Source organism: Lepidochelys kempii, chromosome 9, assembly GCF_965140285.1.
Source record: "Lepidochelys kempii isolate rLepKem1 chromosome 9, rLepKem1.hap1, whole genome shotgun sequence".
Taxonomy (NCBI): Eukaryota; Metazoa; Chordata; order Testudines; family Cheloniidae; genus Lepidochelys; species Lepidochelys kempii.
This window is the reverse complement of record NC_136388.1, coordinates 96,181,690-96,203,034: the sequence shown is the minus strand read 5'-3', so window position 1 is coordinate 96,203,034 and position 21,345 is coordinate 96,181,690. Positions and strand designations below refer to the sequence as shown.

General features: G+C 43.9%; 1 protein-coding gene across 5 annotated transcripts in view; it reads right to left on the bottom strand.

Annotated features, from left to right (window-relative positions):
- The window catches only part of MCF2 (MCF.2 cell line derived transforming sequence), a 96,503-nt gene that overhangs the window by 39,576 nt on the left and 35,582 nt on the right, over window positions 1-21,345 (bottom strand). For 4 of the 5 annotated variants that reach the window (XM_073358421.2, XM_073358422.2, XM_073358418.2 and 1 more), the window contains 9 exons: window positions 18,859-18,978; window positions 17,991-18,107; window positions 15,847-15,996; window positions 9,757-9,881; window positions 9,106-9,220; window positions 7,990-8,109; window positions 6,667-6,858; window positions 2,649-2,840; window positions 2,333-2,504 (listed from right to left, as the gene is read on the bottom strand). In XM_073358421.2, coding sequence (XP_073214522.1) covers window positions 2,333-2,504; window positions 2,649-2,840; window positions 6,667-6,858; window positions 7,990-8,109; window positions 9,106-9,220; window positions 9,757-9,881; window positions 15,847-15,996; window positions 17,991-18,107; window positions 18,859-18,978 — 1,303 coding nt within the window. The remainder of the gene's footprint in view (window positions 1-2,332; window positions 2,505-2,648; window positions 2,841-6,666; window positions 6,859-7,989; window positions 8,110-9,105; window positions 9,221-9,756; window positions 9,882-15,846; window positions 15,997-17,990; window positions 18,108-18,858; window positions 18,979-21,345) is intronic. The other variant, XM_073358419.2, reaches the window with a different exon arrangement.

Genomic DNA, 21,345 nt, shown 5'->3' with positions numbered 1-21,345 from the left:
GTTCCCCACTTTGAATTTCTACAGTGACTGAAGGGAAAAAAAACCCTAAAAACCCTTTTTAAAGGGGAAGGGGTTTGAAGTGAAACCGATTCAGAAACTGAGGACAACATCAAAGTGGGAAGCTGTCTTTGAACCCTGGATCCCCCCTACAATTAGGGAGTATGCTGAGAAACTGTTCAAGGGCAATTGGTGTGACAGAAAAGGGATTTTTCTCTCATTTGAAAGGGTACATCCTGAAGATGCTTCTTTATGTTTATTGTCCCCGTAGCTTGTATGTGTTTGCTTCCCTTGCTATTTCGTCTTTGAAACCGTGGTTTTCCCATTAAATTAACTTCTTGTTTATTTTTACCCCAAGCAGGTCCCTGGTGTGCAAACTGCATGGAGTTTGTGTGCCAAAGCAAGCGGACTGGTTTCACACCTTCATGGGTGACAAACCAGAGAGGAAAAGTCTACATGTCTGGTCATTAGGAACTCAGGATGATGGATTTGGGGAGACTTGGGGCTGAAAGGGCCATTAGGGTCACCCTCCCAGGACCAAGCAGGCTGGTGGAAGCTGGGGTGAGAGCTTTATGGTTATGGGCTGGCTCCTGATGTCAGGAATGTGAACCGCAGCAGATTAGCATTCAAGTACCCAAGGTCACAGGGCAGGCGGTGACAGAACCCTTTACTAGTGTGAATGATCCCAAAACATCACAGATAGCTACAGGTCACACAATTTGCCCTAATCTTTAAGGCAAAGTTCTCTCTTTATCACTCTCCTGTTTCCGCCGACGATGGAACATTAAGAAATAGTCACAACTCTTTGATTTTAAAGAGCCATCACAATACTGTTGATGAGTAATGCTGGAGAGGCAGTGCTTGAAAAGGGACTGGACAGAGGTCAGGAGACCTGAGGCTATTCTCAACGCTGACATGTGTGAGACCTTGGGCACGTCACTTCACCGCTCTCTTACTGTGTTTCCTCTCCCATCTTTGCCTGCCCTGTTTATTTACTGGATAAACTCTCCAGAGTGAGGAGCATTTCTTAACATGTGCATATCCAGAGCCTAGCCCAACAGGGTTCTGATCTCAGCTGAGGGCTCTAAGGTACTGCCATAACATACCCAATATCATAATAAATCATTAACGATCATGGCTCAGCGTTCACTTCTCACTCCCTGTCACTAACTGGCCTGGGCCAGGGAAGCTAATGATCCAACCAGCAGACCAAATTCGGTGATGAATCCTGAGGCACATTGTGCATATGCTAAGAAAAATGATCCTCGTGTAGATCATAAATGATTGATTAATTGTCTTATATAGTCAAACCACTGAACATTACCTTGGACAACTTGTTTATACTGGTATATAAACTTTTTTCCCTAACAAGTATTTAATTTCATCATTTAAACTAACACCGGGCCAAATACTGTTCTGGGCAGAACATTCATGGACCTTTATTTCCCAGGATTTGGCTTTTTGTTATTCCATAATAAGGGCTTAAGAGAGGAATTTTTAAATGACACTAAGGAAGTTAAGCGCCCTACTCCCTTTCAATTTCAGTGGGATCTGGGTGACTAATTTCCTTAGGCTCCTGCAAAACGTCAGCCAAAATCTGTGTCAGTGCATCTCTACATATATTGACGAGATTGCTAACTGAGGACTTCTTGACATAGAAAATAAATCTGTTCAGGTGTTTTAATAGGTTCTTGTCCTTTTCCCATGTAACACTAATTTCACTTCCAATTGAGCACTGCAGGCTGTCTGATGGGACAGTGTGGGGAAGTCTGCACTGCGTCTTTCAGGATAAATACCAGGCAACCAATCCCAGCCAAACCAGCTTGAACGTCAAAAATGAACTGAGAAAAACTGCATCAGCTTGTCTAGACAGACAGACGGAGAAAATATTGCACCCGTTCTCATGCAGCCTTTTCACAACTGAAATAAAAACTGTAAGAAACTTGAAGGCTCCAAAACTTCAAGGAGCTCAAGAGTTTTCAATATCTCACAGCTCTACTTATAACTATATTGTGCTTATGAAGCTAAAACATTCCATACAATAGAAGAGACCAACATAAACTTAAATACGACAGGGATCTTTGTCCCATCTATGCACCACATGGGGGACTTCTAGACATACGTTACTTACCCATTAATCGGAGAGTCAAGCCCAAAACTTGAGAGGTAATAATCTCCTAAGCATTGATATATACATTGATATAGTAATTTTACATCAGCCCATAAAGTCTAGTTTATTTCTTAAAACTACACTTAGACTTATTCTTTCATAGCTCAGAGCAAAATGAACAAAACTGAACGTTTTAAGATGCCAGAAACTTAAAAATACTTTTACCGTGTTTGGGAGAGAATAAAGGAGATTTTGATCTTGGTGGGTTTTCTGGTCGAGGGGCTACTAACTGAACAGGCCGGACTTGTTTATCCACCAGCTTTTTGAAGCAAGTTTGCCGATTCTCAAACATAGTTCGAACGTTTTCAAGCTTGATCTGGACTGACTGTATCTGGTCCTGCGGAGTGCGAATAAGACAACCATAAGCAAATTATTATTATTATTATTAGGCACTTTTGTCACTGTAACAGAGACAGTACAAAGGCTGGCGATATTGCAATTGTATTATTATTATTTTTAAAAGAGGACAGAGGTATCTTACCTTTATTTCAGGTGTTAAAACAGATTCAAAGTCATAGCACAGGACTTGAGGATCATAGTTTAAGTACAGCAAAGAACTTTCAAGAAATTTGTCTATATCCTCAAGAGCTTTCTGAGCACCTTCTTTAGACTGGCATTTATCCATTGGCTGATTAGCTAGAAGATTAGCCCCTTCATCACAGCACTCGAGGGCCTGATAAAAGTGTAACACAAATAAGGAGTAAACAGATCAGTGAGCTGAAACCTCCAGTTAACCGAAGTATAAATGAAAAATATTCATCACCCATTAATTCAGCATTCACTTCATCTGTTTTTCAATCTGGAGAAAACCAAAAAGCTAATTAGCTTTATGAGAAGTCCAATCAACTCTCTTGCATTCTGATAATAGGAAGTCGGGCCTTAAATTTCTGGAGAATGGCTAGCATTGCCAGCCAAAGTCTGCTCTCAGCTACACAGGTGCAAAGTCACTGGTATGGCACTGACATAAAAGTAGAATTTGGTACATGACTCTTCCCGTATTATCTTGCTCTGAAAGTAAACATGGCAAAATGAACAAGAAGATCAGCCATTAATGTGTTTAGTGACTAACTAGTTTGGCTAAAAACTGACTAAAAAGTTGGGCTCAACATAGAGTTTGAGTTGTGATGAATAGCTCACATCATTGTGTCCATATTTTTATAACGAGGAGCTTAATAGCAGCAGTTTACAGTTTTATACCTATAATATTATATAAATAACATCTGAAAGTTCGAAGCATGCCACTTAATTACTGTAAGTACACTGTGAAACTCATTGCCACAAGGTGATATTGCGATGACTGAGAACGGAATAGGTTTTTTTAAAGGATCAGACTTTTATATAGTCAATGAGATTGTCCAGAATTACTTTAATAAGCACTTAGAAAACAAGGGCAGAAGCCAACCTCTAACTGAGGGGTTAACTAGAAACGTCTGTTCTGGGCAAGTTATTCCACAGCTGCCCACTTCCTGTCCCTTTCTCTGAAGAATCTGGTACTGGCCGCTCTCTCAGACAAGATACTGGACTAGATGGGCCACTGGTCTGATCTGGCAATGCCTATGTTCCTATATAATCCTGTGCCCAGTCAGATTAGTGCTATACTGAAGTGGAGTGGATGGAGAAAAAACACGTTCCCTTGATGAAAAATGTGGCAGATACTGAGTCAGAAAGGATGGTCACAAGTTTGCTACTTCATTGACTCAAGTTCATTTCAGTTGTGTCTTCTAGCCAAATTGCCATGATTGTCTCTGAAACGTCAATGCTAATTAAGATATTAACAAGCATTGTAGCTACAGGACTCCATTTGCATGCAAGCAAACAGATGTTTTATTTACCCACCAACACGTCATCTTATTTTATAATCAATTATGCTGCTTCTCCTCAAATTACTGAGAGAGAGCAAGCACGAGCGAGCTGGAGTATATCATCAGGTGTTCTCTCTATTCCAGTGAGTCAAAGCCTCAAAGAGGAAAGCTAACATGTTAGGTTGCATCACTAATACAAGCATGAGTACCAACAAGACCGTTATGTCACATGAACATTGCTTTTGTGATGTTGGCCACTTGAACGGACTCAATTTTATGGCCACAGAACCCTCGAAGAATAAACAGGGTGACTTTTGGCACCATTCTTATTTCCCAGGAGAGCGCAATTTTGGGCAACTGCTGCCCCAAGGCACGCTTAGGTGGTGGTTCCACTGAATTGTATCTTGTCTCCTTATTTTCCAACACAACTCTGAAGCCATTGCAATGGTTAGTGAGGAAGCAAAGGCTAAGTTTTTTTCAGTATGCAGATGACACCCAATTCTGTATCTCTCTCTGTCTCCTCTGATCATGCCAATGCTGTCAAATGCCCCACCCAGTATTTGGTATGACGGTGGCATGGATGAGGCCTAGCTGGCTGCATTTCAGTCTGGATAAGAGTGTGGGGATATTTGTAGGTTGAGAACTGTGTCTGTCCCTTTAATTGAGGGTGTGTGCCCGCCTTTTGTAACCAGAGACTGGGAGGACTGTTTGAGACCTGGGACATTAGCTACGGTTGGCCGATCACAAAAAAGCTGTATCAAGGAAGGACGTTGTGACGGCTATAACAATATCCTGGACAAACCTTATGGAACGACATTAAACCTTAGTGAATCAAGTTAACTGCCTTTGGGGTCCACTCTATTGAAAATCCAAATGTTTGTGGATTATTGTAGGATTGTATGGAACTTCTTAAGGAGCAAAAAGCCTTAATGCAGTACTTGGGAGTTAACATGAACTCCCCCATTTTGGCGGGGAAAGGCCCAGATTTCTTGGCCTTTATGCACACTTCAGGGCCAATCTGTTTGTGCAGGTGTCTGGAGAGGGAGAGATGGGACTTTGTAGTCTTTGTGGATGGGGAAATCCAACAATTCCTGTGAAGCTCTATAACTAACTGTTTTGGTTCTCTGGATTTTGGGTGATGGATCTACAAAAACATGAGATCACCAGTTTCCTCTCCTGTGACTACAGCTAGATTCATAGTTAGTTCTACAGGTAAATAGACTGTGATGCTGGCAGACCAGTTGCCAGCTCATGCCAAGGCCCCAGGACTCAGTGAACACTGAAAAATGCACAGCTGGAAACCAGTCTGGCTTACCTGTGGGCTAGGACAGTTAAAAGAGACAATAGTGTTAGAAGAATGAGTTCAGGATTTATGGCATGCTTGTAGGATGCTGCATGTATTAATCCTACTTAAAATCTCTGTATCCCATGTTAGAAGGTAATGTTGAAATGTTTGCTCTGTAACTATAAAAATGTTTGCGAAGACGGTAAACCCCCAGAGTCAGGGGAGAAGCATTACCCAGTGTGAAATATGCGTCTATCACAAGAGGTGTTATCTCCTGCCCATCAGCAGGGACTATTCAATCCAGTGGGCCATTGTGGAATGATGATTTAATAGTTTGCTTCCCCCACATCTGTGAAGAGGAGAGGTGCCCAAGGCCTCATCCCATCACAGCCCGAACGCTGGGGGAAGAAAATAAAGATCCCTTTTAATGAGAATTTATTATTCCTTTGCTGCTTGAACTCTGAGAGGCGAGGATTTGTATGCATAAGCAAGGAGTCCCCAACTGTTTAGCTTGGGTTAGCCCTAAAGGATATACAGAATGTGCTTACTTTAGAAGTTGCTATTACCTGTGGAAACCCGACTAACCCATTTGTGTGTGCACGCTTACCTGCTTTAACCTTGTAAATAATTCTCATTTCTTTTTCTTAGTTAGTAAATCCCTACTTTACTACAGGACTGGCTACACCTAATGATATACTCCAGCTTGCTCGTGCTCTCTCTCTCTCTGGTGTGAGATCTAAGTGCGTATCAACCTAGGGTAAGTGACTGGTTCTTTGGAACTGGGAGTAACCAGACTATTTTGTGATTTTGGTGTAAAGTGGCCATTTATCACGGAGGCAAGATAGATCGGAAGGCACAAGGGGAAAGTCTGTGACTCCATGGTAAGGCCGTACAGTGCCTGAGGAGTTTACACTTGTTACTGGGTTGATGAACTTCTAAGTATAGAGCTCACAACCAGCTGGGGGTTTGTGCCTTGCTTCCTAACAGTCTGCCCTAAGGCTGGTATTCTCACTTGTGAGCCACTCCAGACAGCGTGACATGAACCATCAGAAACAACACTAAGAACTACATATGGAGATCACATGGGGAATGATTAGAGGGGGCTGCTAGAGAGTAGATTCAAGTACAACCAGACCCACTTGGGTGTACCACAGGGCATGAACCTGGAAGCTTCAACCCGAAAATCATACCGAGCTAGCCATGGTAGCTATGTGTTAACCCCTTGTGTGGCTCAGCCACTAGAGAAGGACAAAGAGGCACTCTGTCCTAGTGCAAGTTATATAAGCAGAATATTTTCACCACAAGATGTGCATTGCAAGCGGGATGCTTGCAGCCAGGGTGTCCGTCTGCAGGAGATCCACACAGAGAGGTTAAACAGCCACTCCCCAGTGCACCATTGTTCTGACGGTTACCTGCTGCAGGCGGGTGTGCAGATCTAAGGTCATCTGGAGCTGTACGCGCTTCCTCTTGATCTCCTCCGACAGGACGTCAGAATGGTGCCGCAGCTCATTGCACTGCTGACAGATTAAGCTGAGTGCGTAATGATGATTTGCCGCTAGCTGGTGCCCATGTAATATCACCACCTGCGCTTTCCCTACCAGGTCCTTTCGTAAAGACAAAGCAATGGAGGGGATTACACACTTGTTTGGATCATGCCATCAAGACGAAACATAGAAACATTTATCAGTATTAACTTGCACCTAACAATTTCATCTGTTCTCACCTACCAAATCCATACCACTTGAAATGGGTAAAAGAGCTTCAGCATGCGGCATCCACCTCTGAAAACAGGGCACCCACAGCCGGGGATGGGCAGCTTTTAATGTCTTTGTACCATTCAAAAGGATAAGCAACAACCACCTCCACAACCTGGCTGGCCTACCAGTGCATGGCCAGAGCTACCTCGGATATTGTACCGTCATTTCCAGAAATATTGTCCTCAAAGGTGGTTAACAGCCAGCTTTGGCAACTGCTCTGCCTTCTCCCATGTGGGCCCTCCCCTGGGACCCCTTCCCCAACATTCCCTATCTGCCAGGCCTCATTTTATTCCTTCAAGCTTCAGCTTAAGCACACCCTTCTTTCAAATGGCCCACAAGCCCTAAGCCTTTCCACAGAGTCATATTAACTAGGAGAGTTAGGCACCCAATTCTCTTACATGCCTTTGAAAATCCCAGCCTACATATATGTCTGTAGGCATGCATGCCTATCACACATAGTATATATCACTATACAAAAAGCATGCAATCGGCAAGACTCCCAGCAAACTTCACCGCTCCTATCCCTCTCCTTTTTGTCACATCTCCTATTCTTCACCTATGTGTTGCCTACTTAAATTGCCAACACTTTAGGCCAGGGACTTGTCTTGCCTCTTCACTGGTAAGTGAGCACCTATGGAACACGGGTTACCAAATAATGACATTTATTAAATAAATAACTGTTCCCCCAGATCTGCAGCCCCCTGGTCTTCACTATGGACAGACTTATCTGTGCTGGATTTTGTGGTGGTTCAGTGATTTATTTGGTCTAGGAGAACCACGTTCATTGCCATAGGGTTTTCATTGTGTTCTGAATGAAGTTCCACAGAGGTGAAAGACTAGTGAAATCAATACCTGCTTGTAGCCACCTACTGATGAGTTACAAGAAAGTCAGGCCATTTCAGACAGGTAGTTCTGGCACTCTCAGAAAGCGCCTATAATGTTTCATTGGTACATCTAGCATTTGAAAGATTATCTCACCTGAGCCATTCCATCTAAGTTACCCAAGTCTTTGAGCCTTAGTTTCACCTGAGCCACGCTATCTCCAGTATCAGGCAGTTCCGCTTGCTGACCCATTAAAAATTCAATGGCACTCTGGAGCTAAAAATAAGACGACAACAATTGCAAAAGGATACAAGTTATAAGCACAAAATTATTCTCAAACCAAAAGCTCATCCCATTATAGTTAAGGTTGCTAAGTGAGACATCTCAAACTGAAAGAACATTCAGCTAAAAAAACATCCCAAAGCCTGGAAATCATCAGTTAAGTCTATCCATGGGCAGGTCTAGACCTAACAAACTGAACCAGCACAGCTGCACCAAGGGAAGATATTCCAGCACTGACGGGGGAGCTTCTCCCATTGACATAATTAATCCACCTCCCCGAGAGGCAGTAGTTATGTCAGGGGGAGAAGCTCTCCTGCCAACATAGCACTAGCGACAGAGAGGATTAGGTCAATAGAATTATGTCGCTCAGGGGTGTGGCCTAGGTATTATACAGTATCATCCCTTTTTGCTTCAAGCGGCCAAGTTTGGAGCCCTGAGAGTGTCCCAGTTTGGAAACAAAACTGACCAGAGTCTGGTATTTTCTGTGAAGCAATCTTGTTTATTTACAAGGGATGTACAAAATCCTACTTCTCCGAATGCAAGAGGAACTAAAACCAAAAGGAGATATTTTCTTTGCTTACAGCCTCAATCCTCTTTACCAGCAACAGACCCAGAAGCCCCCTCTCTAGCTTCTTCTGGGTTCTGTGCTTGTCCAGGCTCTCTCCCAGTCGGTCTTACTTCAGCTGGTCTTGTCTCTCTTTCTGGTGTTTGCACACACACACACAAAACAGTTCTACCAATCAAAGCCCCAGCCCCTGCGTTTTAAAACCCTTGGATTACAGTATTCAGCTGCTACTCAGCATTTCCATGTGCCTGTTGTTTTGGGTGCTCCTGTCATTGTTTCAGCAGCCTGGTTATAATGCCTTCTTTACATTTATTCTGAATGGAAGGCAGCAACCATGGCTGTGCCTGACAGGACAATAGGATAGTGCCCAAAATCTCTTTTTAGGACTCCCATTTCTGTGGGGGGAAGGATCAGTCTCTTCATACCTCTTGAAAACTTTGCTCAAACTTCCACAGTTGTAAATACTGCTCCATTTTTAGTTGATGTTTTTCCCAGAAGCCATCAAAAGCGGTTTCCATCTCATGCAACTGAGCAAGTAACCTGAACAAGAATGAAAAAGGACGAGACCAAAAAAAAAAAAAAAAAGAGTTGGCCAATACAGGATTATGGGAGATGGGACCACCCGGCAAAGTTCTGACCCAGAGTCCCCTCTACTTTATGGAGTTTTGAATCTGGGCTTTCAATTCAGGGCCCCTCTCTAATGATAACTCATTAGATGTGTATCTAAACGACTGCGTGCAGATCTCAAAAGAACCTTACAAACATCATTAAGGCAGACAATAGCCATGCGAGGTAGGTATAAAACTGCTTCTATTTTATCTTTCTAATCTATGATGTCTAAGGGACTTGTCACTGAGGATGCAAAGCCCCTTCCTCCCAAACAGAATCACAGCAAGGTTAAATCACTTGCAAAAGCAAGTCAGTGGTACAGATAGGAACAGCACCCATGATGGTATCATTGTACTGACCACTGCTGCCATGGAAAGTGCATGCATGGCTTAATACATGAGAAGTCTTATTTTAGTCTATCTTGAGAGTTCCCATTCGAAATCAAACAAGCAGCACGGTGCACTCACCGATTCACAGTTTCCCAGTCTCCGGGCCTGTCGTGGTGTTGTTTCTGACTACGTTCGTTGGCATTGGGCTCTTCTAAACTACTTAACAGCACGTTTCCTTCTTTTGTTACTACTGTAATATCTCCCTGCACAAATATAGGACACTACTGGTTAGTTTATTCTCAGACACGGTCAGGCTCCACAGTGATGCGCTTGCGCAAGTCAATTCATTTCTCTGGGTCTCCATGTCCCCATCTGTAAAATGGGGATGTCAGCACCTACAGGGGAATAATGCTTTAACAGCATTGGATGGGAAAGCACTATAAAAGTGTTATTATATAGTGGTTAATAAAGATTATAGAGTGCAGGATATTAGATAGACTAGGTATAAACAGCTGGCGTACTGAATTAATATTGCTCCAGGTAGTATATTGCATTTTTCAGTCAAGGTCAATATCATAGGAAGAACAAACATCCCCACTATGTGCTGGCTGCACACAGAACTTGAGACTGTGATCGTCCGACAGCATGCCCCAGAGTCTCTACAACCAAATGTTTGCCAGCGTGTTCATTATAAACTCATTGGAAGTGGATTCAAACTAAAAATTTGGTATTTGAGTTTCAGCTGAAAAATTTCACTCTACATCAGGTTCAGCCCAAGAGCAAGTGTTTTCTTTGTTTATTTTCACATGGGACGCAACAGCTGGGGCAGGGCTGGAGATGCTAAGAGAGTAGGAAAAACTGCGGTGGGCGTTGAACTGGGCTGAAAGGCACATCTCAGGAAGTAAAACAGAAAACGGAAGACGGGCTAGTCAACATGGGGAAACTGTCTGGCAGAACTCCAGAGGCATAATTAAACGGCTATAGCTATGCTGGTATAACTGCCCATGAGGACACACTAATCTGAAATAAAAGGGACTCCCGGTATTGCAAGGTAAGCTATCCTGTTAACAAGGCTGGGTTCCAGCAGACCACCCCAAAGCGAAGGGGCTCTCACACAGCACGCTCTGCTGGCAACTCCTTTACGTGTGGCATGAGGGTGCATTGCAGTGGGTTGCTCCCATTTATCAATATTACTTCATATTACTTCTCTTACCGGTGGAGTAATGTTGCCAGCAAAGTTGAGGGGGACACAGACCCTCCGACTGCTACAAGCCCTCCTCATCCCCCAGCAGTGCAAGTGCCCTCCTTCCTCCTATGCCCTGCTGCCAATAAGGGTCTCAGTACCTCGCGCCTCAATCATTCGCTCACTGGCGCTTCCCCAGATAGCAGCTTCACTCCCTCTCCCACCAGACCCCTCAAATCCCTTCCCCCCCACCCCTACTAATACCCTTTCCTCCCAAAAAAACACCTCATCTTCCCCTCTCCCCCAGCTTTCTTCCGCAAGACCCATTCCTGAGCCTGCATCTCCCCACTGCCAAGTTTGAGCCACTCAAGTATAGGTCCATCACCACACCACTTCACCCCAGCCTGTCACTCCCCACAATTCCCCACCCCAGGGACCCCCTCTCCCATCTTGTGTCCTCTGAAGGCTGCCCCCTGGCTGATTCCTCCTTCCCCTCAGCTCCAAATCTCCTTCATGGGGAGTGTGGGGGGAAATGAAGGGGGACAGGGACCAGGGCTTGTCTGCCTGCCAGGGGGACTGCTCTGCATACAGAGGATGGGGGCTGCAGCTCCAGAAATCAGCCTCTGGTCTCCCCAGCAGAGCAGCCCCTAGTAACAGAAGCAATGCCAAGCTGCGCTATGCAATGAACTCAGACGGCTACCTTCTCCCCACCATCTCGCTGCATCCCTCCCTGCCCTCCCCTCCATGGAGGGGCTGAAATTGGGGGTGGGGGAAGGGAAGAAAGAACAGGGTTTTCCATTCAAGTTAGAGGTTTGGAGGAGATTCCTCCCTCCCTTTCCCTCTTAAAATGATACCCACGTCTATTAGAGTAGCACCTCCGACCTGGTCTGCACCTTGAACTTAGGTTGACGACCTAGCAACGTCGCTCGATGCAGTGAAAACCTTCATGCCCTGTGCGGCGTAGCTAGGTCACTCTAACCTCCACTGTCGACCCAGCTAGGTCGATGTGTCACTGCAGTGCTTGTAGCATAGACCTACTCCCACCTGACATTAGGGCTTCATTGCGCTAGGTGCTGTTCATACACATAGGGCAAGATAGTCCCTGCCTCAAAAAGCTTCCAGGGTAAACTTTTAAATCACTAGGCCCCATAACTACGGGTGCACAAGGTCCTGCAACAGCACAAGAGTTATGCACCAGGCCCATTTACCTTCTGCCCTTCTAGCTATGACCCAATTATACCACCAAAGGCATTTGGCTGGGAATATCGCACCATGCAACTTCCCTCTGAAGGCCAACTCTTGTCCAAGAAAGAGCCTTTCACGGCTGTGACTGGACCCCGTCTTGCCTCCTTGGCGTGGCAATGCAAAGTACCACCTGATACTGTCAGCCCAACCCGCGCAGCTGTGTTTGTTGATTAATGGGAAACGCCGGGGCATGAGAACAGTGCAGTTGCACACCGTTGTGTGTGATGCTCCTGGATATTTCTTCTTTCTATAGGAAGGAGCAGCAGGATCATCATGGGAGGGAGGGGGGAGATTAAAAAGCAGCTAGTCTCACACTTCCTTCAGAAGTATGCCTGGCTGGATTAGCGTATACATAGACAACAAGCTAAAGTATCTCAAGGGACTGGTTTATTTACAGGGGGTGGGAGCAGATCCATCATTTGATTCTGTGCATTTCACCGGCCTTACTATGTTAAAAGAACAGAACAGATTTGATTTGTATCCCACGCTTTCTTCCACACTTATTGTTTATATTATTGTAGTGCCTAAGGGCTCCAGTCATGGACCAGAACCCCATTGTGCTAGGTGCTGTACAGACACAGTGTGACAGACAGTCCCTGCCCCAAGGAGCTTACTATCTAAATAGAGCAGGCATCACCGGGTAGGAGAAGCAGTAGAGAACACAAGCAGCGTGAACACTGCGAGAGTAGCAAATGTCATGTTAGTTCCACTTTGGTTCAGGGGGGCGGAGGGGGAGGGGAAGGGTTACTTAGGAGGGAATCAGCTAAATGGAAAGAAAGGGGTAAGGAAGGAGGGTGAGGGGGCCAGGCCAAGGCAGAAGAGGGTTAGAGGGGCAGGTGTGGCGTGACGTTGAGCTGAAGAGACCATGAGGGAGGGCCAGGTGGACCAAACAGCCAATCAGAGCACATGAAGTGCAAACTGTTGGAATGTGTTAGTATCACTTGGCACTTGATTGATGTGACCTAGGACAAAAGTTCTGACCACGTTTGATACTTCAGTAATCCAGGAAACACGAAAGGGAAGAGGAATTACGCAGCATGCTTTAGGCAAGAGACAGCTGCTACTTTACCCTCTCATGTTTAGCTCTCCAGAGACCTAAAGTCTCCTTTTGTTTCAGACAATTCCATTACACGGGAAGATGCTGTAACCCAAGCACCAAAAGCAACTGAACGGGTGTTAAATATGATTTTTCCCCTTCCAGTATATCAAAGGGGTTAATTTCTTAGTTAGCGTGCTTAATTAGTTTTGCTCTTTTTCTCATTACCTTTAGGACTGGCTTCTGTTCAGTATCACAGCTACACAAATGCGTAAATAGTTCTTATATGTACTCAGAAATCTCCTGCCCCAGTCTTTCAGTTGCCATGACAGCAATCTCGTATCATTATGACTGCAATCTGTGCACAATTTCTTATCGAGCTTCATCTTTCATGTTCTTGAAAACACACACACACACACACACACACACACACACACCTAGGCTACATTTTGTTCAAGAACTCACCAGCCTTTTTGATATTTTAAACTAATGAATAAGATTAAAAAAAACCAGATGATTTCAACTGAATGATTAATCTAAAGGAACATCTCAATATTTTAACTGCAAATGAAAACTCATGATCTTTTTGATTTCGCCAGAAAACAAGCAGGCATCACTGACGTGTCTATAATTTACTATCACATTTGTAACAGACACTTTCTTCACTGTCTAAGGATTTGTTCCTCAACACAAAAGGTTAAATCAAACATGAACTACAGCGCATAGCTGGCATATTACAATTGTTTCTAAAAATACAGCGATATTTCCCTATCCTGTATATATTTTATATGCACCTATGTATACATACACAGAGCACATTTTGGTTGCCATTGTGTGTATTTCTAATTGGGAGCTTTCTATAAAGACAATGCCATAGGAATGACATAACATGATATATATAAATTATACAAACGTTACCAGATTAACCCATTGCACTCTCGTGCAAATACAGGACCTAATCCTATATTACATATTATTAGCCCTACTGAATGCATGAGCAATCTAACAGGCAGGTTGTTGGCATTGGTCTGAGGCTCCTGCCTCCAGTGCTGGAGGTAGGTTGCGGGTTCAAATCCACAGGAGCACTTGGCCAATTACTCTTAAAGCACAAATTTTAATGGTGAGAGTAAATTAACCATTGGAACAATTAACCATGGGTCATGGTGGATTCTCCATCAACAACAATTTTTATATCAAGATTGGGCATTATTCTAAAAGATCTGTTCTAGGAATTCTTTTGCGCACATTCTATGGCCTGTGTTATATAGGCAGTCAGGCTAGATGATCACAGTGGTTCCTTCTGGCCTTCGAATCTCTGAACTGAAGTTAAGGCTTTCAGAACTATACCCAGTCTGGCCTCTCACATATGCAGCAGTATCAAAAACAACAGCTTGGTTGGCAGCTGCTGTACCCAAAATCCTTGTGTAAGCATATAATATTTTAATCATAATCTCAAATAAGTAAAATATATCTTTAAATATTAAAGAAACAAGAAAAGAAGAGTTCTGCCAAAAAGTACAGGAAGGCTTTCGTGCTTTGCCAATGACAAATGGGGAGGAAGAAGAGAAGAAGTTTAAAGAAAGTTCCATTATGGCAGTGGAGGGAATAGCTAGCGGCACTCAATAATGTATAGCTGGGAGCAGGTTACATATTAGAGGCCGGGTGTGGGCAAAGCCTGGAGGGGTGGCTGTTTACGAGCAAAGCAGTGTAAAAGGGATCTCAGGCTGGAGAGCTGAGGGGACACGGCTGGAGAGCTGAGGGGACACAGTTGTTCAGGTAGGGTGACCAGGTGTCCGGTTTTCAACCAGGGAACCCTGGCGGCTCCGGTCAGCACTGGCAACTGGGCCAATAAAAGTCCAGTCGGCGGTGCTGCGGGACTAAGGCAGGCTAGTCCCTACCTGTCCTAGCACCGCACTGTGCCCCGGAAGCAGCCAGCAGGTCTGGCTCCTAGGCTGGGTGGGGGTGGGGGTCATGGGGCTCTGCACTCTGCTCCTGCCCCGAACACCGGTTCTGCACTCCCATTTGATTTATATAAAACAAGGGGGCTCACATTAAGATAAAGCTCACATCATGGGTAACAAAATCCGTAGTATATTCTCTCAATATATTTACACCTACACATTCACTGCCTCCTCTCAAACCAAGGGACCCTTCCTGAAGTCACTGGGAGAACAGAATTTGCCCCATAGTATCTGTGAATCTGCAATCACATTCATAAGAGGTATGCCGCTCTAGGGCAAAATTATCCTTCAAATCTATCCCACTTTTCTGCTCTCTTTATATGTGCAAAACTCCCATTGATGTCAGTGGGAGATTGGCATTGTGTTCACCCTGCATATGCCAAATTTGGGTACTATCAAGCAGATCCACGAGGGAAGCATTGCACTTGGACTTGACAAAGCCTTCCATAGTTCTTTCCTGGAAGACACGCTGTAGGAGAAGAGTGTGATGCACATTCAAGAATGGGCAAGAATTGCTTTGTTTCTCGAGCTCTGACACCTACATGGCTATCAAATAACCAGCTAGGAGCAGAGAGTTTCCTGGATGTTGGCATGGCAATTGTTTGAATGGATGAAAGGCAAATATAGATGTAACATACAGAGATAGGTATAGTTTATTTTAACGGTCATAATAGACACACACGCATATGGGGGAGGGGGAGAGAGAGAGAGAGAGAGAGAACAAACAGTCAGTCAAACCACAGAAGTCCGACCTTGCAGTAGGACACTGACTTATTATAGAGCTGAGTTTCTGAGTAGCATACCTTGAGCTGACAATACTTTTCTGTGCGCAAAGCCAGGATGCGCTCAATTGAATACGTGTCATCTGGTAGCTCTGTTTCTGCCAGCTCTGTGCCGAAAGATTGTAACATCTGTGCAATTTCCTTCACTGTTAGTGCAAAACTCTCAATAGCCTGGTGGAAGACAATGATTTCAACAGCTTATCAGGATAGTCTAAGAGCTCATCAAAAAATGCACTAAGGGCCGTGCTGAGATTTTCAGATGAGCCTAAGGGAGTTAGGCACACCCCAACCCATTGAAATTCAATGGGAGTTGGGCAATTAACTCTTAAAGCTCATTTGAGCTTAAAGCAGCTCAAACCCTGCTCATATTAGAGTCAATGGGAGTTTTGCCATTAGTTTCAAAGTAGCTGCGAAGTTTATGTATTTTAATCCTTGTACAATAGTAAGATTTAAGCCGGGGGTTCTCAAACTTCATTGGACTGCGACTCCCTTCTGACAACAAAAATTACTACCTGATCCCAGGAGCGGGGACCGAAGCCTGAGCCTGCCCCAGTCCCACTGCCCTGGGTGTGGGGGCCAAAGCCAAACCCTGAGCTCCACCGCCTCGAAGGGAAGGGGTCAAAAATCGAAGCCTAGTGGCTTCAGTCCCAGCCAAGGGGCCTGTAACCTGAGTCTTGCACCCAGGGCTGAATCCCTCAGGCTTTGGCTTCGGCCCTGAGCCCCAGCAAGTCTAAGTCAGCCCTGGCGACCTCGTTAAAATGGGGTCACGATCCACGTGGGGGTCCAATGGGAAAAAAGGAGATCAACCTTTTTTCGGTCTCATTTTTTAAATTATGCTCAGTAGGCTACGTTATAAACACCTTTTTGCTTAACAATGTGCTCTCAGTAATTCTTGCCGCCAGGTGCAGAACGTGAAGGAGAGGCTTGTGGCCCCGATCCTGCAATGAGCTCCATGTAGATACAGAGGCCTGCCCTTGCGGCTCTCATTCCAGGATTATAGCCATAAGCAATAATTCGGTGCAATTTTCATCAGCATTTTGAGCGGTCCGGATAATAATTAGCAGAACAGCCTACCATAGCTGTGTGAGCAGACAGTCCATTGAAATCAAAGGGTGCTGCATAGAAATTTATGGCAGGATATAGCTCAGAGAAAGCATGGAGGCCAAAGTCATAGAAAAATGGCAATATGAAAGAGTTGCACGTGCAAGGAACAAACACCCTTATTCAATTACTTTAATCCACAAGCAAAGAAAAACGCACAATATTTGTCATTTTAAACCAATGGGACAAAAGGAGATGATCTCTGTATCTGCTGTGAAGAGAATTTTACAATGGTTTTAAAGCGATGAGGGGCCTAAGGAAGTTAGTTGCCCATCTCCTATAGAAATTCTGTGCCTAATTCCCTTGGAGTCCTTTGCAAATCCTAGTCAATAAGCAATGGTTAAAGCGCACCGGGTCATGTACCTGGGAAATCACAATTTAAGAAGCCAGCTGGGTCGCTGAGGGGAGCATGTTTGTTGTATAGCCTGAGGGGGGCAAACCTCTCTGATTCGCTGCTTTCCTCACTTGAATACCACCTAGGCAAGAGCAGCCAATCAGAGTTGTGCGGAACTCTGAGCCCCGCCCCTCAGAAGCTGACACCATTCACACAGGAGGGGAGCAGAAGGAACCCAGCAGTTCAAGGCAGGTCTGGCTCCTTCCTCTCCCTTCCTCTGAGCAACAGGATTGCTCCTCTTCCTCACTGGGAAGGCACAGAAAGGACCCTGCTGGCCTAGGAGAAGGGGGTGAAGAATGCCTGAGCTGCAGGAAGAGCAGAGGTGAGGTGGGGGGCAATCGGGGGATGGAAATTGATGGAGGGATGTGTCAGGGGGACAGGTAGATGAGGGGGCAATGACAGACAGACAGACAGACAGACAGACAGACAGACAGACAGACAGACAGACAGACAGACAATCTCCCTTCTTTCAGATCCCTTTAAGCACTGCCAATAACTTGAGCTACACAAAGGTCTTGATCGTGCAGGGCGCTAACTAGGGAATCGAGGGTGTTCATCACCTCCCAGGAGGGTTTTAGTGGGGGGCGGCAGCTCTCAGCACTTTGCAGAATCAGGCCCTGCTTGAGCTAGGCTTTACACAGAGTAACCCCATATAAGCGGCGCTACGTACAGTTCTGAAGATAACCCATTCGCTATGACGGTATTCCAAGGTGCCCCCGAACTCCGGAGTTAACTGCTTCTCATCAATATACATCAGCAAATCACTGACTGAGCTCAGCATAACCACCTAGGAACAAAGAAACATCATTAATTGATTCATTGCAGCTTCTTCACAATTATCATACAAATCACGCCTGCAAAACTTCATGTACTAATCTCTATTATACAAACTAATTGGGGACTGAAGAGATTCATAAAATTGAACATCTCAAAACCACAGTAAGTACAGTGCATAAGTTGCAGTGTTGTACAGTGCATCAAATTTCTTCTCATCTTTCAAGCCACTGCAAAACGATTTCCAGGCATCAAAATATGAAGGGATGTTGGTTTGTTCTTCACTGACAGTATTCATTATGTGCTCATTTATTTTTATGTAAGGAAAAAATGGTTTAGATAACTTGTCGTTCGTTAGATTGGTATTCTTAAAATCAAGACTCTACTGTATTTACAACATTGGCTTTTGCACCAATTATTTCTTTATGGCACGCCTTCATTTTACATGCAGCTGAGGTCAAATTTGTATTTATCAATTACGGGCTAACAAAACATACGCTTATTTTAGAATATATAGATATTCGCTTTTGTTCACATAAAATGAGTTGACCCAACTTTTTCTGATAGGATAGCTCAGTGGTTTGGCCTGTGTCTGTGTGGGTTGGCCACTGGCCTGCTAAACCCAGGGTTGTCAGTTCAGTCCTTGAGGGGGCCATTGCGGATTGGTCCTGCTTTGAGCAGGGGGTTGGACTTGACAACCTCCTGAGGTCCCTTCTAACCCTGATATTCTATGATTACATCATGCACAGCTGAAATACTCATACCGGTAATTTGAGTAGAAAATCCTCCTGACTGAAGCGAAATCCAATGTCAGTGAAAGTGCGCTGGAAAAACCCAGTGGGACGTAGAACCATCACTAGCTGCAGGTTCCCAGGGAAGGAGGCCTGCAGGAAAACATGGCAGATGATCAACATGGGCATTCAACTGGTGAAAATTCAGACGAGACTCAATTGCAAAAGTGGGTCAAAATTCAAAGCCTACTTTTCAAGCAATTCTTACTATTTCTTTGTGCTCATCCATGATTCACTCACCCCTCCTTACTTTAACTGTTGCTCTTTGGCAGATGAAAATGCTGGATTTGAAACATTCCATAAAATGTTCTACCAAGAAATGAGTCATAGCTGTGAAGTAGCTGTAATTTAGCTCCGTGATTCATTATGTAATGTACTTGTATGTATTCCTCAGAAGTGTATCAGAATTAACCTGCTCATCCTTAATAATTATTGGCAATGTTTAATTTGTGGCACAAATATTAAACCTCATTTCCATATTTCAAACATAGTGGTAGAGACTTGTAAATGATACACTGAAAAGAATGTTGAATATTTCAATGGAGCCAAGAAAAATTACTTGAAATCACAGATAAGCAAATGACAGAAGGAACCCAGTTAATTAAGATGTATGATATTTCTCTAAAATCCAGTTGTGCCAAACTATCTCCATATATTATCTCATATATACATTTTCTTACTGTATCTTGAGAACTTTAAAAGTATCAAGTGCACGTTAACTTGTCAGCATAAACATGTGAATCCTTTATCAAGTGTAAATTACCATTTCATTTATATGATTATAAATGATAGAAACGTCCTGATACTACCAGTTAAATCTACATTAAATGAAGTTTTCACTGAGGGGCAATGAAAAAAACCCTGGTATGAAATATTCACTAGCCCATTTTTCAAGGGAAAAATGTGTACAACTGGCGGGGGGGGGGGGGGGGGAGCGGGAAGAAAGATGACTTTCACATAAGCATCTACACTCTGATGAAGAAGAATACAAGCATCTATATCTGTGCACACAAAACACGGTTTGGTTCCATAAACATCCCATTATGTACTGTTCAAAGAAGCCATAATTTACAGTTGAGATGTGACACGCACAAATTACACTGTGGCAAAGTTTGCACGCAATACAAAATTACTCGAGACAGTTAAGTCCAAAGCAGATTGCAAAGAATTACAAAGGGATCTCACAGAACTGGCTGACTGGGCAACAAAGTGGCAGATAAAATTCAACATTGATAAATGCAAAGTAATGGACATTGGAAAACATAATCCCAACTATAAGTACAAAATCATGCGGTCTATATTGGCTGTTACTACTCAAGAAACAGAGCTTGGTGTCATCGTGGATAATTCTCCGAAAACATCCACTCAATGCAGAGCGGCAATCAGAAAAAGCTATCAGAATGTTAGGAACCATTAGGAAAGGGGTAGATAATAATGCAGAAAATATTGTAATGCCACTATGTAAATCCATAGTACACCCATACTTTGAATACTGGGGGCAACCAGAACTGCACTCTCTCAAAAAAAGACATATCAGAATTGGAAAAGGGGCAGAGAAGGGCAACAAAAATTATCAGGGGTATGGAACAGCTTCCATATGAGGAGACATTAAAGAAGTTTGAGACAGTTCATCTTAGAAAGGAGACGACTAAGGGGGGATATGATAGAGATATATGAAATCCTCAGTGCTGTGGAGAAAGCGAATAAGAAAGCACTTTTTACTCCATCACATAACACAGGAACCAGGGGTCATCCAATGAAATGAGTAGCAGCAGGTTTAAAATAAACAAAAGGCACGGTCTTCACACAAGGCACGGTCAACCTGTGGAACGCATTGCAAGGAGACATTGTGAGGGCTTAAAGTACAACTTGATTAAAAAAAGAATTAGATACGTTCATGCAGGATGAGTCCACCAATGGCCATTAGCCAAAATGATATGGGGATGCAACGCCATGCTCTGGGTGTCCCTAAACTTCTGAGTGCTAGAAGCTGGGACTGGACATCAGGGGACGAACACTCAATAATCACCCTGTTCTGTTCATTCCCTCTGAAGCATCTGACACTGGCCACTGTCAGAAGACAGGATACTGGGTGAGATCGGCTAGTTTGAGCCAATATGGCCATGCTTATGTTTTTCTTAATAAAAATTTTTAAAAAACCTGATTGAGGATTGTGCTCCTCTTAGAAATGGTCAGTGCTCTTTTGCATCACAAGAGCCACATAAATGCGCTATATTCATCTGTAGTGATTTTAAACAGGAGTGAAAAAATAAAGGAACACAAACTAAGTTCCATTCAATGGGAATTTTGCCAGGGCTTAAGATTTCGCTCTGACAGCAAGAGCGAACCACTAAATGGCCAGTGACATTGTCTCAGATTCAAACCCTGGATGCCTACCCTTTCCTTGCCAATATTTGTACGCTATTGCTTTGATACCGAATGTTGGTTAGTAAAACGTTT